The 19,506-nt window shown below is 37.2% G+C and overlaps 1 protein-coding gene across 11 annotated transcripts in view; it reads left to right on the top strand.

Moving 5' to 3' along the window:
• DCAF6 (DDB1 and CUL4 associated factor 6) overlaps positions 1-19,506 on the top strand; it is a 64,428-nt gene that overhangs the window by 20,521 nt on the left and 24,401 nt on the right. For 6 of the 11 annotated variants that reach the window (XM_015879070.2, XM_015879060.2, XM_015879052.2 and 3 more), the window contains exons 4-10: positions 1,680-1,865; positions 5,370-5,483; positions 6,511-6,646; positions 7,826-8,040; positions 9,632-9,725; positions 10,589-10,708; positions 10,934-11,179. In XM_015879070.2, coding sequence (XP_015734556.1) covers positions 1,680-1,865; positions 5,370-5,483; positions 6,511-6,646; positions 7,826-8,040; positions 9,632-9,725; positions 10,589-10,708; positions 10,934-11,179 — 1,111 coding nt within the window. Of the gene's footprint in view, positions 1-1,679; positions 1,866-5,369; positions 5,484-6,510; positions 6,647-7,825; positions 8,041-9,631; positions 9,726-10,588; positions 10,709-10,933; positions 11,180-15,177; positions 15,343-19,506 lie in introns of all 11 variants that reach the window. The other 5 variants (XM_015879022.2, XM_015879002.2, XM_015878994.2 and 2 more) reach the window with 1 other exon arrangement.

Here is a 19,506-nt window from a genome sequence, read left to right as displayed (position 1 = left end):
GGTAGTGTTTTTTACTCCACGTAGCTAATGATAGGCTTTTAGAAGTTGTCCATGTGTGTTAAGTTTCTGTTTTGGTTGTTATGTGAGAAAGGATGTACAGAGCAAGTCAAGAAGGGCATGGAAAATCTTCAGCAGATAATAAATGCTGTAATACTTTAATGCTCTTTATTGCTACACCGTGTGGTATAGCCAGGGAACTGAGGGACAGAGGAGGGCACAAAGCGAGCCATTTTTTACTTGTCTGGATGCACCAGGGTGCAGCATTCTATTGAAACAAACATGGTGACCACCCACCACAATGGTTGGGCTAAGGCAGAAACTCAGATGGGGGGGCTACAACCTTTCTGGGCTAAGTGCGCCCAGACTTTGTTTAAACTTAAAGGAGGGAGATTTAGATTAGTTGTTAGAAGGAAACCTTTCACTTAGAGGGTGGTGAGGCACTGTCATAGGCTGCCCTGAGGAGCTGTGGGTGACCCATCCCTGGAGGTGCAGAGGGTTGGGTTGGATAGGGCCGTGGGCAGCCTGAGCTGGTGGGTGGCAGCCCTGCCCATGGCAGGAGATTGAAGCTGGATGATCACTATGGTCCTTTCCATTCCAAGCCATTCATTAATACGTAGTAACGATAGCTAAAATCAGAGGTGTATTTGCTAGATGATACGTTTTTAACCTTTAGCTGAACTAGGGTTCCCTGTGGACTTCTTGTTCTGAGTTATTCCTTTGAAACGAGTTTTTCATTCCATTGAATATCTGGGTTTTGAAGATTTGAAAATGTGATCAAATCTAAATTAATAGACAGATTTATTGAAATAAAATGAATGTGCTGTCCTCTGGTTAATTATTTTTCTTCCAGTATTAGGCTTTGAATACCCTATAAATTTTTAGTGTAAACTGTTTGAAAGATGTGAAATGTTGTACAATACTATGCATCAGTTACTGCTGACTGAGCAGCTTAATTTACATAATGTTTTATTTGGTTAAGTTAATTGAGTGGAAATTTTGAAGGCATTTTAATACTGTAAACAACTTTGTATATATAGTTTTCCCATAGATAGTGGTGAAAATGCATTTAATTTGCAGGCAGGAAGAAGTACTGAAGTGTAGAATGTGCAGTGCTCAGGAAAGGTATATGGAGGATTTATTTATTTTTTTCAGTTTCAATGGACTAATCAAAAGTATGTTAGTAAATAAAAGAGTCATCACAAAGTGTTTAAAACCAGCTGTGGTGGTAAAATAAACCATATGCTTCTCTGCTGTATTGTAGATGAAAGGTGTTTGTTGAGACTGAATTCAGCTCCTAAACACACCTAGTTTACTAGTGATCGTGTTCTTAAACTTTTATTGAACGGCTTCAAAATATCCTTTTCTATAAACTTTAGTTCTTCATTTAAAGTGTGTTTATAGTGCAGGTAGTGTTTTAAAAACAAAACGTATCAATTAGATTTCATAACTTTAGTTTTGCAAACTACTTTAGGCAAGTACGTAGGTCAATGTGGAACCAATTAGTTCTTAGAAGAAATGTGGTATAAAGGCAGCTTCTCTTTTCTGTTAGGATTAAACTATGCATCGCTGGCAGCCTGTACATGAGTGATCTTTTATAGTAACTGAGTCTGTATTATTATCACATTCTGTATTTGCTTTGAAGACATTAACCTGATAAAGACTTTATTTTTCTCTTGTAGGTTTTAACAACCATTCGCTCAGGACACCGGGCTAATATTTTTAGTGCAAAATTCCTACCATGCACCAATGACAAACAGATTGTATCTTGTTCCGGTGATGGGGTCATCTTTTATACTAATGTTGAACAGGATGCGGAGACCAACAGACAATGCCAGTATACGTGCCACTATGGAACCACCTATGAGGTAACACGCAAAAGCATATGATAATGTTAAAATAGAGTGCATATCTTCATGTATTTTTGTGCAAAATATTAACCAGATGAAAGTGAGAATTAAAGTATCTTCCTTCCACAATTTCTGATTATTGTTCTTATAGATCAGGCTTTGGAAGATAAATCAGTTGAAAATAAAATAGCCGCATAAACCTTCATTAAAATAATAATCTGCAGCAAAAATGGTTTAAACTGTGCTGTGAATTTCCTCCTGAATTGACAGAGGAGGAGTTGGTGGCTGTGCTTCACCTCTTGATTTTTATCTTGGAGGGGGCGGTGGGTGGAGGAATAAAAATATTTTCAGTGGTTTAGTACTTTTTCACGGTTTAAATCCTAAGAAATTCTTACTGAAGCATTTGTGAATAATTTTATCTGAAACATGTGTTTTAGGTGATTTCTCTGTTTTGTGTTCTGGTTAACTGATGATGTGTAAATTTAGATCCAGCGTTTCAGTCCTCTCTTGAAAGTCTGTCTTGTTCATATAAATAGGCAAGCGGAGAAGGGAAGTGCTGCTGAGTTTAGGAAGATGATCAGAATTTACATATTTATTTTAATGACTGCCAAATCTGTTACTCATAAAGCTTAACTGTTTTAAAAATGAGAGAAATAATACTATTTTCTTCTTAGGTTAAAAGTATGACGTTCGAAAGAAAAAGCCTCAGATCCATTGCTTTTGTAATTATTTAGCTGAGGTTTCATAGCAAATTTCTAAGTCTTTTTCTTTGCATTTAAAATGAACAAAATATTTACTAATCTGTTAAGGCTGACTGCATTTGAGGTGTGTGGAAAGGCTGTGTGAGGATTCCTTTTCGATCACATAGTAGAAGTGTCCCTTCAGTTGATATCACACATGTTCAGTTAAAGGATTTGTCAAAAACGTTTTGTCTGCTGGTAGCCTTGTAGGTCAGACAGTCAAGCAAACCTGGCATGATTGACTCTGTAGACGTTTATGGGACTGTGGTTTGTTTATCTGTTGTATTTTGTTACATGGTTGTTTTTGCCTGGGTTTAACTCAAGGCTGTAGTGTATGTACTAATTTTCAGCTTTGCAAAATATTATTCTGGCTCCCAGACATGTATTTCCTGCTTTTAGTTTTGAGATTGCTTTTACTGAGAAACTACTGTTCCCTTTGTAAAGCAGCAGTCCTGTGGCCCTCAGCCAGAAGCTTAAACTGCCTCAGTTGCCACCGGAGCTTACTATATATAGTAGTCTGTGTGTTAGTCTGAGAATCCTGCAGCTTGATTGGATGTTCTCTGTACCTCAGATAAACCCTGCCTTTTGGTAAGAACATCTGGAGGTAGTGATGCTGTTTCTTAAAGATGAAATGTCCTCGGTTGAGGATGGGGTCTATCAGGTCAGCAATCTGACCTCTCAGGCAAATAAGTTCCTGCTTGATGGCTGGCCACAGACTTAAGGAGCAGCCAGTTAATGGCTTGGCTGGTTTGCGTTTCCTGGGTAGCTAGCTGTGAGTTCTGTATTAAGAAAAAACAAACAAAAACTCTTGGAGCAGGAGAATAGGAGAATGATTACGGACACTGGGCTGAGGAGACATGAAGGTAGTATCTGTCATTAGAGCAGTGAGTTTGTGTGCCTGAAGTTTAGGGTGTTGGGGTCAGCTGCTGTGAGTTCAGTAAATGGAAGTTTGGATGACAGTACAATCACTAGAAGGCACAGTTGCAATCCTGAGTTTTGATTTGCTTGGACTTGGGTAGACCAGCAATTTGGTTGATGACATTGAAATTGTCAACAGGTGTTGCTGATTGTCAACAGGTGTTGCTGCTAAGCCAGTTGACCTGGTGGGTCAGAAGGATCAACAGGGGCTAGAACATAGCACTGACAATTCTTACTGCAAGATGCTGATCAACTCTTGGAAGGTGTTGTTTGTCATCAGTAGTAATGGCATGTGATTTTCCAACTATTAGACCAGGTAGCAAAGGCAAATATTAATAAGAAAAGAAATAAAACTCCACAAAACAGGCAAAAAAGAAAGATTTACAAACAGTTTAGAAAAACTAAGGACTGCCCAACAGACCAGTATATAAAAATGAAAGATTTGCTACTTACCACATAGTCTTCTTATGTTTATCTGTTTGTATGGAATACAACTCAAAGTCATTAGTTGAAGAGAGCATGGCCATTTGACTGCTGTACTGCACATGCAAAATGGTAGAATTGGGGGTGAGTTTTATTCAGCAAATAATGTCTAAAAGAGAGCATGACTGTTGTTTTGAAAAATGAGATTCAGTACTATTTTTGTTATTTTAAAATATCATTAATAGAAGTCCCCATTACAGCATTGCCGGTTTTAAAAATGCCTTTTCTTGAATTGAATTTTCTTTGCCTGTTTTGCACTGAGGTTTTACATATCAAAAAGTTGATAACTATCTTCAAAAAGTCTTTGATACGTAGTTTTACAAAATACTTTTTTTTTTCAGGCTTTAAATTCTGTTACTTTCTGAAATCTGTTTGATATTTGAACATTAAAAGCCTGTTTGGGCATTGCAGACCTTTTTTTGTTCAAGCCTTGACGTGTGGAAGTGTAATGGAGTAAATATCAGTTATTTTGAAGCAAATGACTGAGATTCAAGCCTCAGCTTCTGGTGTAATACAACTTAATCACTATGAGTATTCTGGAGTGGGAAAGTCATGTAAAATTTTGTGATCTTTCTACCCAACTGTATATAACCACATCACTGTGTTAAATATAGAACTTTGACTCATCTGATTCTCTAGATAACAAAATCTATTGTGATTTGTCCTGGAGGTACTAGTTATAAATTTGAATGCATTTTGGGTTTATACTGCACTTTAAGGTTGGAATTTGTGACTTTTTCAGGCAACACAAAAACATTGAAAAAGAATAATTTAGATCATTATGAACTGTGAGATAATTGGGTAATATTTTTAAATCTGGGGAGAACAAAATAGATATAAAGAGAGAAGTTCCTGAAACATGTTTTTGAAGAATTTGTTTATACGATGCTATTGCAGGTTTATTTTTATTCAGATAAATGCTTTATTACTGCTCGTGTTAATTGCATAGAAGGAGAATGTACAGCTCTTCCATAGAACCACAGAATGACTCATAGAACGGCTTAAGTTGGAAGAGATTTTAAGGATCATCAAGTTCCAACTTTTCCTTTCTTACCTTGGTATTTTCAAAATAGTAAAAGTATATCACTATGTGTATTTTCAATACATGGAACTGACAGGACAAAATGCTTTTAGGTAATGTTTGAACTCAAACATTGTCCCACACCACACAGTTTAATTTCTGTAGTTCAGACTGTTCACATTTCTTCATTTTCCATAAATATATATGCAGTTTTCTTTGTCTCGGTAGAAGGCGCCATGTGAGTTGTTACTGGATCAGTCTTTACTGTTGCTCAAAACATTGATGCTTTTATTTTCAAATGAATAATATTTCCTTAAGTATTAATGCTTTTTTTCTTTTTTTTTTCCCTCCACTGGGCAGATTATGACAGTACCAAATGATCCCTATACTTTCCTCTCTTGTGGTGAAGATGGCACTGTACGATGGTTTGATACTCGAATCAAAACAAGTTGCACAAAGGAAGATTGTAAAGATGTAAGAGTGAAATCTTTTAATAAAGATGACCTAAATGTAGAGCTGTACATCATACAAACATAGGATTTGAATTCTGGTAAGGCTTTTAGAAATAATAGATTTCAGGGTCGTTGGTGGAGATGACAACATATTTCCCAAGAAACATTAAGCAAAAAGTTTGAGCGTTCCTTTTTTGTTCTTTTCCTTCTTTTTTTTTTTTTTTTCTTTCTTTTTTCCCCTTCTAAATTTTTATATCACTTTAGGAGCTTCCTTGATGTGATGATTCAGATGCTGTAGAAAAGGTTCTGCCTTGAAACTGAATCTGTTTGCTTGGTTTACATTAGTTACTGTAGAGTATGCGGTTGGAGGCAAATATTATTGATGAAAATCAGCTGCACTTTTATGTTTTTGGCAATTTTTTGTCCCTCCATAAGAAAAGATTTCATAATGACTTTATACTAGATCAAATTGGTCACTGGTATTACTCCCCAGAAGGTAAGACGCTAGTTGTTTCCACTGTTTGGAATTCAGAAACAGTATTGAATTGAAGAAAAAAACTGATGCCAGATTACTGCTCTTGATTAATTCTGTTGCACATCTGAGTTTTAGGAATTTCGTTGGCCCCTTTTCATATTAAAATCTATCCCATCGTCTGCCTGTAGATGAAACCCACTCTTAATTATGTTTTGACGTATTTGGTACTCTTCCAATTAAATGCAGTTACTTGTGTTTGCATAGGAATGTGCAAGCTAGTTTATAAATCTGTATTTGTTATGCTTATCTTTTCTCAAATGTTTGTTGCTGTGGTTTGTCCTTTGTTTGTTTTGTATGTTTTCTTTTTAATCTCATATCTATTTCTGTGATAGCTTTCCTTCTCTGCAGTGGGTTTTCTGTTTGGCATATTTTCAGCCTGTCTTCACAGGGCCAGACCTGACTTCCTTAATTACCCCTTGATGACTGGGCCTGTGTCCTAAAGTAATAAATAAAATTATACTCAAGGTGATCAGAGCTCTTGTTTGAATGGTGGGTTTGTTTTCTTTTGTTCCAGGATATTTTAATAAACTGTCGTCGTGCTGCCACTTCTGTTGCCATCTGTCCACCAATCCCATACTATCTTGCTGTGGGTTGTTCTGATAGCTCAGTAAGAATATATGATCGGCGAATGCTTGGAACGAGAGCAACAGGTGAGAACCATGCTTCTCTAACTATGTGCAGTTCCAATTTCAGGTTTTCATAAGATTCTTCTTCATGTTATAGTTGTAAGCGATGCTATTGAGAACTACCTGAGAAACAGATTCTGGGAAGGTACAAAGTAAAAGATTCTGGTTTTTCCCTGAAGTTTTCTTGAAAAACAAAACAATACCCAACCAAAACAATACAAAAACAACACAGCTTTTTCTTTTGTACACGTCCTATTACAGTACAACAGGAAAATGAATTCAGGTATGCAAGTCTATAGGGAAAAGCAGGGAGAAGACGAACTTTTGAAGACTATAGTATTTCTGGACTTATTGATATAGTGTTTTGCTACTGTATTTTTTGTTATTTGTTTCAAAGAATGAAGTATTCTGTGATAGCTGCTAGTGAGTAAAATGGTGGTTTTCATTCTCAACTTTCAGCTCTAGTCCTTATGCAGTGAGATGGCAAACTCTGAACTTGTCAAGGACATGCTTTTCTATGTGCTTACCCAAAGCAGATGTGCCTTGCAGGAAAGCTATGTGGCAGATTATAGGTTTTTGGAAGAGTCTGTTTTTCTCTGTTAAGTCGTATTATAGGTAATTTTTGTATGCTTACAAGTTTGTAATACTGGAATTGAAGGCTGTTTTAGCATGTAGAATGGAGGTTGGTTGTCATGTAAACCCAATGTATTGAGCAGTTCTTCAGTCTCAAAGTGACAGTATCATGTGTCAAATAAGGAAAAACTGGTGTTTTTATAGTTTATTTAGAATGTAAAGAGAAGATGTCCTTAAATTTTCAAAGTTCTATAGAATGACTTCCTTGCAAATTTGTGTGGTGATGCGTAACTGCATTATTATTGCGTACAAGTTCTTCTGTTCCTAAATGTTCATCTGTACTAAACTTTACAGATGGTATCCATATCCCATCATGTGATTGGTATTTGATATATAAGTATGGTTGTCTGTATGTTTTCACCTTTCTCTGTAATGTTCTGATAAGTATTTTTTTATTTTTGTTTGCACCCTGTAAGATCTGATTTGTCACTATTCAGAACCAATGCAGTACAAAAGCTGTAGGTTGCTTAGCTAATCTCTGATCATCTTTGGATGTTAACAAAGGAGTATATTGAAACTGCTTGTAGAAAATTTGCAATAGTGAATGTATTCTTTCTCGTTCTCACACAGGGAATTATGCTGGTAGGGGCACTATTGGAATGGTGGCACGTTTTGTTCCTCCTCATCTCAATAACAAATCTTGCCGTGTAACGTCTCTATGTTATAGTGAAGATGGTCAAGAGATCCTTGTTAGCTACTCATCAGATTACATATACTTGTTTGATCCCAAGGATGATACAGCACGAGAACTTAAAGTTCCTTCCTCTGAGGAAAGACGAGAAGAGGCAAGTGATTAAGATGACCTGTTTTCTTGTTTTCTCTTCCCCACCCCCAGGGCAATCCTACCAGTTTGTATTTCCCTTGAATTGAATCTTGAGCCATCTTGTGATTCTCAAACACTGTTCTTAAAATAGTTTTAGACTATCTACGGTATGTTGGGTTTTTAGGTTTTTTTAGTCTTGTATATTTTATAATTCATCATTTTCACCATGATTACCTGTGGATTCCAGTAATGTAGGGAATTTGAGACATTTTGAGGGAAACTTTGCAGTTCCTAGGTCATAGAGAAGTTTAAACTCTGGCAGTTACTGGAAGAAGAGTTATGTTATAGGGTCTGTGACCCAGAGCTCTTTAACTTAATACCCATGGACAAGGATCTTGGTCTTGGTTATTGTTGTACCCTTAACATTCAATCATATTAAACAGCATAACTTTATAGAATTACATAAAATTCAAAATATATTCTGAGATTTGAAAAACGTAGCTAAAATGCCTTTTGAAATATCAGTGAAATCATGAAATGCAATTGTTTGAACAGATTTTTATGAAACCAGATAAAGTGTTTTTATGATAGGATGTAGAGTTGAGGACTAAAGCAGAGAGAAACTAATAGTTGAAAGTGGAATGTACCATTTGCCACATGTCTGCCCTCATGCCATGCCCATGCTATTGGATGTTTTATCTAAGCCCATTCCCTCTGGGTGATGGATTCTTTTTTTGCAAATATTGTTTTGGATAGTGATTTGTAGGATTGAGGAAGAATGTCCAGCTGAGTTAAATTGTTACCTGATGGAGACAGAGGAAAGCAAAGAAGAACTCAGAAAAACAGTGCCATAAATAAGTGGTTTCTCATCTTACTTTTTCCTGTGTAATTGCAACCTAATGTAAAGTAAATCAGTGGAGAATTTATTGCCTGCTTTTATGCAGAGGGAAGATTGTGACTACTTATTAATAGCAGATCCTAAGTGTTCTTCTGTATGCATGGAATACATTCTACAAATTCATTTTGTCAGATAATTTCACTTAAATGGTATTTTTATTTCAGTCTTGCTTTAAATTCCACAGAGTAGAAAGGATGTGAAGTTTTCTTCCCAAATCTGCTGGCTCCTGAATGTTAACACTTCAATTTACTTTCAGGAGTTTTGCGTTTAAATCTCAAATTGACAGCACAACTGGTTGCTATTGTTGTTACATGTTGTTGCGTGGTTTTGTTTTTGTAAACCATGAACAGCCAACCAACACGCTGTATTTCCAAGTATGAAATGCCTTTTTGAATGTACAGAACTCTGGCTGTTTTTTTTCAGGTTAGCAGAAGTAGCACTAACTGGATACTATTCTTCTTGTACTACTTGTCACACGAAAAAATATTTCAATTAAAAAAAATTCTGTTGAGCTAAAATTATTGCTGCCTTTTGATACAGTGTTGTGCTTATTCATAGTTGATCTGAACATATGGCGGGTGCAGTTTTTTTGTGCGTGACAAGTTTTTGTACCCTAAGAAAATGGGAATGTAGCATTTCTTTTTAAACTTGAAACTTTGTATTGCTCAGTATAAATGACTTTATGATAGCTTTCTTCTTTCTTTTTTTTTCCTAGTTACGGCAACCTCCTGTTAAACGTTTGCGGCTAAGAGGAGATTGGTCAGATACTGGCCCAAGAGCAAGGCCTGAGAGTGAACGGGAGAGAGATGGTAACCTGTTTGCTCTTGTGGGGTAGGGATTGTCTAGAGGGGGAAGGAATGTTTGTTTCTTTTGTTTTTATCAGTTTTTGTTAGTACAGCAATGCTCCAAATAACTGTGTGTGTGTTTTAAGTGACTGTCAGGTCTTAAGTGTGTTTATTTTTAACCTAACAGGGAACTGCTGTTCTGTACTGATTTTAAGAACTGTCTCAATTGCAAACACACACATAAAAAGTTTCTTCAGTCAGGCTGATGTAAATCGAGGGCAGCATTCTGCTCACATTGTGCTTCCATAATCCCACAGACTTCTTTGTATATCTCTTCATATGAAGTGTTTCCCTTCAAAATTAGTTACTCCTTTGCTTTTTACTCAAAGTTACTTTCTATCTGAGCTTGGGTTTTTTTTTCATCAGTTAATGTTCTGCAGCATTCTTCTCGTTGTCATTTCCCTGTCGTATCAAGTAAATCTTCCAGGGAGAAAGTAAAACTTGAAAAAAGGACTTCTCCAGTATAGATACCGGTTAGATTTTTCTTTTGTCGTGACAAACCTTCTGTACCTTTACTGTGTGTTGTTTGATAGAATAGTGCCTGATGTGCTCAAGGGAATAGTTGATTTGAATTAGATTCAAGCACTCCATTTCAGCCATTGACAAATGGAATCTTTGGATAGAGCTTTGAGAGGAAGGAATTATGTTAATTTTTTTGTAATGCCACGCTCAGCTGTGCAGTTTGTGCTGTGCTGAGAAGTGGCATTGGTTGAGGGAATTACCAGTTATGTAGTTTGCCATGCTTTATTATATTTTTTTAAGAGAAGAAGTAACGGGGGGAGGAAATGAATGCTTTTGTAAAATGTTAAGCATCACTGTTTTTCCAGGTGAACAGAGTCCGAATGTCTCTCTAATGCAGAGGATGTCAGACATGCTGTCAAGATGGTTTGAAGAAGCTAGTGAAGTTGCACAGAGTAATCGAGGACGAGGGAGATCGCGATCCAGAGGTGAATTCCTTTTTTCCAAGAATAGTAATTACAACAGAGAGTGTGCTTATATTGGATGTAAAGGCCTTGATGATCAGTCTTTCTGTGGTATAAGCTAAGAATTTTTAGTGCACGTTGAAGAACTAAGCATGTGGATGCTACGTGAGTAATAATGGAAAAGATTCTGTAGAAATGGGAAATTTACCCTTGAGACTTTGTTTCTCTTGCCTTTTTTTTTCATCAAAGGTGGGACAAATCGGACAGATGCTTCTGCTACTAATAATGTGCCACCAAGTACAGAATCAGAAACTGCGATGGAAGTAGATGGTTCTGAGCAACTTCCATCATCTTCATCTTCTACAATGTCAGCCCAAGCTCCTTCAACATCATCTTCAACAGGAAGTCCTCCTTCAACTTCATTATTGTCCTCTCCTGATAATGAACAAAGGCCTTCTTTGGGGGCCTCATCTCAACCTATGCTCCATCAGTCTGGTGAGAAGAAATCCATCTTGTCACAGTTCGTTAAGTGATTTTACATTAGGATATTTTGGGTAATTGATTTCAATCTTCACATACTTAATAAGATTATCTATTTTATAGTTACCAAGTGACTGGTAAGCTTTCCGTTTAAAAACATCAACTGTATACATTTCCCCTAAGATGGAAATGTAAAAAGGGAATAAGCATTAGAGTATTTAAAATGATAATAAGAAAATACTGCTTTTATTCTGCCTCCCCCTCCACCAAAACTTACTGTTCTTTTCATGGAATGTGAGTAAAGTAATGCCTTCTTCAACCGTGATTTGGCTGTAGTCAGTGCAGCAGAACCTATGCCTGTGTTTATTTGGAAGAAGTGGACATGTCAGTCAGCAATGTTAATTTTTGCTTTTTATAAGTATCTAGATAGGGCTTATTTTGCGTGAGATTCCATTATCATTTAGTAAATTGTGCTACGTATTGCTTTCTAAGACTGTGTACCTTGGAACTCATGCGTTTTAGATAGTTCTTATATCTTTATGGTGGCAAAGGAAGAAAATATATTTCATGGTTAGTGTCAAACATTTCTCTGGGGGGAAGTAAAAGAGCACCTTTTGCTTTGAACAGCCTTTTTACATGCAGGAAAAGGTGCCGCAGCCCTTGGAGTTGCACAATATTTTATTTTATTTTATTTTTTTTTTAAATTTAGTAAAGGAATGAGAATTTCCCAGCAAAAAAATGTCATTCAATGCACTGTGGCTGCTGCTACCAAAATCCTTGGCACATCTGAGGAGTGATGGAGCATTTGCTCTGAAAGATAGAGATGCTAAAGTCGTACATTGAAATTCATTAAATACATTGAGCAATTGAAGCTTTCTATTATTCTAATACTTAAAGAAAATAAGCTGCAAGGATAGGAACATGTCCAAAATATGTAGTTCGGGATATTATATCAAAGAATGAATGCTGGGAAATTTGATCAGTAGCAGAGGCTTTTAGTCCCCAGTGGTAAATTTGTGGTTTGCACAATGAGAACACTTCTGGAATTACACATTTTCTACCTTACCTTTTAAAGAATGCACCTTCAACAAGTGGTTTCCTCTTTGTCTCTGAACATGTCTGAATTTCTAAGGAAAAGTTTATAATGCTAGCATGAAGCTGAAGTTGTTGTTATCCAGTGCAGCTCTTTAAGAGCATTTCCTCTTTCTCATTAGCAGTTTGGACTCTGTACTCAGACTTGAAAGAGGTAATGTTGGTGGTTGTAGTGGTTTTCTTTTGTTGACTGACACTGGATACTCTCTAGCTAGCTCTATAATGTTTGGTAAGTGCTTTGACTGCACCTAAATGCAATGTCAGTGGGCTACTGCTGCTGCTTCAAAAAAGTCCCCATGTCTGGTATTCTTTTCACCGTATGCAGATTTTAGTTAGGGCCGAGTGCCATTTTCAAATAGTTTGCAGAAGTAGTTTCAACTAAGCACACCTAGTAAGTATCTTGGCCAGTCTGTAACCATTTCTAAAAACAGGTTGTAAGTCTTTGGATGGATAAATTCAGTACTGGGCAGAGGTCACAGCAGAGCAGTGTGAATGGAGTTAAAAATGGGTGGACTTGAATGCAAATGTTCTCAAGCAGATTGAAGCTTGAGTGTTAATGCAGAAGTGTTAGCGGGGTAGTGACTTATTTAGAACTAGAGGGTACCATGAAACAGGCTTATAAGCAGCTTTTCATAACTCAGTTCTGCAGATTTCAATACCAAATGCAGATTATGGTAGTAAACCTATTCATGAAGTTGCACCTTTATACATAGAGAGAGAAAGATAGTTTATCTATATGCTATAATTCAAGTATGCCATTGGTATGGTGTACCAGAAAATATACCATGTGTTGAGCATTTCAGCTTTGAGAGGTGCACTTCTTCATCCCTTAATATTTGGGGGGGGGGGGGGGGGAAAGTACTAATTTAAAAAGGAGTTGATGCAGAAATAGTTTGGTGCTGGATTTTGTTGGGATAACACTCCACGAGAAAATGCCTGTTCTAGAGGAATGCAACTGAAATGTTTAAATAAGGTGCAGATAATCTACAAGATCTGTGAGACACGTCTCAGTAACCTGCTCTTTCAGTTCATCTGGGAAGTATTTTACTATAACACAATAAGATAATTGTTGGAAACTTTCGTGCTTATCATTCAGGAGAAAGAGATGATGTGTTGATGATATACGGTGGCTTTGTCTTTAAATTTCAAATGGGAAAGGGGCAGTAACTTATTGTGGTTTTTTTTTCTGTTCAGCTTTTCTTTCCTTACTCCATTTGCTGGCAATATAAACATTTGCTTAGAGATTCTGAAATGTCTTAGAAGGTGGTGTAATTCAATATATTCCACACAGTAGGTATCTCTTCAACATAGTAGTTATCTCTTTTTGATCTGAATTCATATTATGTCTTAAATTGGAACAGTCTCTGAAGTGCGTGGAGGTAAATAAGCAGTAAGTACTGAAAACTGCATCATCAGACACTACTGATATTTGCTATTCCCTCAGAAACACTTCCTAGTATCTATGCATTTTTAATTCCCACTGATGTTCATCACACGTGAAAATTATTCCTAGAAAATCAATCCTTAATACCACATTCCTCTGAAGAACTGTGTCTTTTTTTCTTTCTACCTTATCAGCCTAAACTAATCTCACTAAAGTGAGATGCACTTTCCAGGAGCGGTACTAGGGCGTTCTACCTTAAGACTCGTGGTTATTAACTGATGTCTGCTGCTAATGTGCTGAATAGTTGGATTATAGCTTTGGGTTTATTTCTTCATATGAAACAGAAGTTGTAACTTGTTTGCTTCTCTGAGTGAATAAGGGTCACAAAATATTTTTGAAGCTTTTGCTTTATTGAAAGGCGATGTACCAATGCAATTCTCCATAGTATTTTAAGATTTCATGGTGATTTTATTTTTCATTGCGAATTTCCTCATGTCTTCAAAGTACTGCAGGGTGTCCTTGATTAAAAAAAGAAGCTTTCAGAATAGATCTAGGCTAACAGTTTATAGCAAAACTAACCATAGAATTTTTGTGAATGCATGACTCTGAATTAGCTTCTTAACACTACTGTATTTACAGGTGAGAGTAGTAAGCAGATCAGTTTGTGCTTTCAGCTATTGCTAACGAAGACACAATCTGTATAGTATCAAGAGAAGTGCTTGTTTAAGTGGAGAAAGTCTGCAGAGAGCACATAAAGACTGAAAAATGACTCAGTACACTTGATTTTATAGCAGTTTTCAAAGAAAATGCTGTTAAGCAGCGCAGTGACCTGGTACACAGCAAAACGCTGTAGTTTACAAATGAGTAAAGACAAAATGATGAAAAAAATGGCGTCTCTAAGGAGAGATTTGCAAGAGTAGATTGTTAAGAGAATGATGCTAAGAAATGGTTATGATCCAATAAATTGTTTTCTCCGTAGGACCAATTCATAATGTTTACAAGCTTTGAATCTGCACTGATTGGGAATGTCAGATAAATATGGAGTTCATGATAAAATCTATTTTTTTCATTAGATGCTGTTCTGTCACCTCTTTCAATGATCCACACTTTACTTTTTTTACAGGTTTGTTTTGACTAAAACAGTATTAAATGCGTTGTGTATTTTTGATACCTGAAAGCCATGACGTTGACTTTGAAAATTTACACCGTGAATGTTCTGATTTGTTCAATGCTTCTATAATTTCCCTTGTTTTGAATCAGTCGGGTTCCATTTGTTTTCATCTTTAATAATAATCCTTTGACAAATGTTTCAAGTGTTGTAGATGGGGAGGGGAATGTATGACGTGAGCTCTGAACTTCTGAATCCGATGATTTGTGTTTTGTAAAGTTTTTATCCCTTTAATTACACGTGATATCCATTGCTTCTCTTCAGTCAGTCCCCTGCTCCACCCTGATTTCTGTATATTGTATGTTTGATGCTTCCTTTTTACATACCCTTTTTTTTTTTTCTTTTTTTTTTTCTCCTTCCATTTGTCAGAGTTAATGGGACCCGAGTTAGCTATAATCCGTAGGGGTCTACAGCGGCTGAGGCTTAAGAAGGCAGAACAACAGAGACAGCGAGAGCTAGCTGAGGGTTCTGCATCACAGTCCTCCTCTGATCAGTCATCCTCTAAGGGCTCCTCACAGGACCCTCAGACATCAGGTTGTCATTTGTCAAGGTTTCTTAAGCAGCTAACGTAGTTATAGTATGTGCTACTATTGTTTGCTGAGACCGCTTCACTTCCAGAACAAGGCAGTTAATGCATTTGCTGCTTTTCTTACCTTGCACGTGGTGGTGGTGATCATCACATGGTTAGGGAAAGAGTCGTAATGACAGATTTCATTTGTCTAACACGTTTGGATTATGTGTGGCAACACCACTATAGGGAGAAAGTTTCCTAGGGGCACATTATCAAGTGTTTGCAATGTTCGTTAGAGAAATTGCCGTGTTCTGAGTAGAGCAATCTGCTTCCATGCTTGTTACTGAATTGCTGTTAATTATATCAGATAGTAAGATGGCTTTGGTTTAGCATATGTTCTAAATGAAGGTAACAATAGAGTAGAACAGAAATAACACTCCTAAATGCTGTGTTTTTACAGTAAGTGTAGTGCAAATACTAATAGCAATCCAAAGTCCCCAGATATGCTCTTTTTTGAAATAGAATGACACTTCATTTCACCGTCATCTTCTCCATCTTACTGAGATTAAAAATATATATAAGAAAGCTCTGTTTATGTTTATAATAAAAAGAGACATTTCTGAGAAAGTTAAAAGTTAGGGTAGCATCGTGCATACAAATGTATGAATACAGAATTAAACTTGACGTCATATGAACTTGCAGCAGCCTTTGTCATGGCGTTGTGTAGAAATGAATGAGCTGCATGCTGTGTGAACAGTGAGCTTACTTTGTGTTGAAGTAAATTCAGAGGTGACATGTCTAGCAGTGTTTCTTCTCTAGCAGTGTGCGATCTCTTACCTTTTTTATTTCCTGCCAAGTTGTGCTCAGTGCTGTGTTCTGTGGCAGATGTTCAGTCTTCAGGCACATACTCATTTGTAAGGTAACAAAAAAAAACCACACCCAAAATTTGTCTGCTACTATCTGAAATGAAGTCACAGGCTTTGTTTGGCCCAGAGCTGCAAGTTCTCAGTCCCTACATGGGTGTAATTTAAACTTGCAGTTTTCTTCTGAAGTCAGTGCAACACTAACATTTTCTTCTGCCCCTTATGTCATCCTCAGTTCTTGTCTTTGCAATCACAGAAGTTCAGTTACAGCTGTAGACACAGAGGGAGAAAAGTGGCTGAGTCACGTAAAATTTCCAGTAGAAAATGTCATGAGCTGAGAGCTCTCACTGGTTTAATAGAAAAGGTTGTTGTACTATTGAACTGCATGGTAATTATCCTAGCCTAAGGTTTTGTCATAGTTACATGACGGTCTGTAAGCTTTATCTGTAGCAATTAGCGCTCATATTGAGAGAAGTGTGGCCAGAAGCTTAGGATGCTGTTGGATGCAAAAGTGAATTAGCTAAGTTGTGATTCACAGTGGCTGATACAACCTTGGGAAAATACATCATCCTCAGATGGCAGAGAAATTTAGTTTCACTGGATGCCTGGCATGAAATATTGTGTAAAGCTGACAGAGATTTTTTTTTTGATAGCCACTCTAAGAGGGAACTGTGATGTATTCTTACATGCTTCCTCCAGTAGGGACTAGCCTTGGCTTAACATTTTTGAGGTGTTTCTTCACTTTCAGGTCCTCCATAGTATTTAAACAAGCGTAACTATGCTATGTGCAGACTATGAAGAAATTAAACCTTTATAACCTGTTGTTACTGCCGCCCTGCCCAGAGCAGATGTGCTGTGTGTACATTGCCATAAATCAGTGATGTGAAGCAAGGCTTTGAAGAGACATTTCCTTTTTTTTAGAACTTTTAAGTGAATACGATGCACTATGAGAAGCTAAAGAAATGTGAACCATGTGCTTGTGAGAGAAAAGCAAAATTGGTGTTATAGGTCAGTGCTCATCAGAGATTCCTGTAGCTGTCAGTGTGTTTGTATCTTAGGTAATCCAAGTGATAAAAACTGCATTTTTATTTTTTGACATTTTGTTTTAAATGTGCAGATACAGAAATGTCTGTTTGGAGTCCACAATATTTAACACTGCACAAAGCAATTATTCGTAGCCATTAATACAAGTGCTTATCTTCTTGGATTAATGTCCACTTTATCTACAATGTTCGGGACTCCAAAGAAAGGTCCCACCGCTTCAGGCCTGGCTTTCTTACTGTTGTTGGAGTTCATGCTATAAAGAGGAATTCTATCTTTAACCAAAAGAACAGCGGCAACATGCTGATATTTTGAAGAAATCAGGTGCCAACTGTCCAAATACAGGAAGATCCTTCAGCATGCAATTGATTTGAAAATTATCTTCTATTTTCTGTTTGAGGTTTCCCATATTTATGACTCTTCAGTTTCCTCTTTAAGTGGTGTTCCAGTTTAGAATCTACTGGTGACATTACAACCAGTGGTGAACTGCACTGGGATGTAGACCCAGCCTGTGAAGGCTCAGGTAAGAGTTTGGATTTTTGTTTGTTTTTTTAACTATATGGCACAGTTTTGGTAACACATTGTTTTTCAAAAGCTTTATCAGAAATGATGAAAGTCTGTTTTCAGAATTTTTACAAAACAAAGCCATATATTAAAAAAAGAGGCATTTACCTGAACTTCTCTAGGCTGGTGCTGTTGATTTCCCTGCCTGAGCTGTACGGTTCTGGGCTGCAGTGCCACATTAAGGAGGGCTGGTGAGATCTGTGGCTCTGAGAGACTTGAGGGAGAAGGAAAAACTGAACTGGGGTGTTGGGAATTGCTACATATTGAGCTCTTAACTGTATTGATTGGGTTATTTAGGGTCCTTCCTCTATTTCACTTATATTTCTCAAAGGTCATTTTCCAAGTAAAATACGTCCACTGAGCTGTAAGCAGTTATCAAATAGTAGTGAAATGTGGGAGATTTAAGTCTATATTAACAGAGAATATTATCTAGATTTTTTTTGTTTGTTTGTTTCTACTTACTGTGATTGAATAATATGTGTGGTAAAATGTGCTACTATTTACTTACTTTTTAATGACAGGAAATCTTATTAAAATTCAGAAGTGCTGGAAAGGGTATTAAATGTACAAGAGCTGCTTTACAAGCAATGCCTCCTATTATATTATGTTGACACGCAGCATCAGAGATTGTTGGTGGTGGTATGGCAGTAGAGATTGAACCTTCCTGACTGTGTTCTTTTACACGTTGTTGCCATGTGGCAGATGGCAGTAGAGGGGCAGTCGGACAGAATGGCAACTGACGTGGAAGTGAGTCTGAAACAAAGGTGTGTCATTGCATTGCTCCTTGTAGTAGAAATGGAGCCCACTGACATTCATTGATGGTTGCTGAATGGTGGTGGAGAGCAGAGCACAGTGAGGCAGTGGTGGCGGCACATTTCCGCAGTGGCGACAACAGCAGTGGGTCAACCTCTGACAAGAAATCTCTTGCCTTCAGCACTTTGGTAGAAGTTAGTCCCAGCTGTGGGCTTGTAGCTATGACTGTGCTCAAAGCCAGCCTGCCCTTGAGAGATGCATACCATTTCATGTGCTGAGTCAGCTGGTCATCTTAAGATGTGGTGTGTCTTTACACCAGCTTTTTTCCTTACATTTGCATTTTAAAAATTGGGTTATGATTCTGCTGAAAATGCTCAGCTATCAACACTTACCTTCTAAATTAGAAATTATATTTAAAGTACACTTCAGTTTTGGAAAGTGAAATGCACTAACATTACTGGTCTCACGCTTACGAGCTAAGCCTGATCTAAATCTACAGGACAAATTCTGTGGTCTGGCTTTGGTGTTTATGGTGCAAGGTATGAGCATGGTTGAACAAAGGTGAAGACAAAGTTAGAGTTGTTTATATTCCATTCCCCAGTGAATGTGTCCAAGCCTGATTACTGACGCAAGCCAGCCTCCAAAGCACACTGAGCTTGCATTACACTTCCTCTGGTTGTCATCATTCCTTCTCCCCTTCCACACAGTGCTATCTGTCAGCAAGGAACTGGTGATTCTTGTACTGGTAGTTGAGAATCAAGTATCATTTTGAAGATGTAGCTTTAAAGCAGCTCTGTCAGTTTAGCAGGTCTTATAGCTGTTCTACAAAACTGATCATGCTGCTAATCTGGCACAAATCTCAGAGTGAGTCACCTGTTAGAGGAGATCTCTTATTTGATTGCCTTCCTGTATAGGTTTTAAATTCATGCTGAAGTTCTTTTTGCATGCTGTGAAGTTTGCAGACTT

The sequence above is a fragment of the Coturnix japonica genome, chromosome 1 (assembly GCF_001577835.2).
Source record: "Coturnix japonica isolate 7356 chromosome 1, Coturnix japonica 2.1, whole genome shotgun sequence".
Lineage (NCBI taxonomy): Eukaryota > Metazoa > Chordata > Aves > Galliformes > Phasianidae > Coturnix > Coturnix japonica.
Note: the sequence above shows the minus strand (reverse complement) of the source record. Positions and strands in the feature narration are given on the sequence as shown.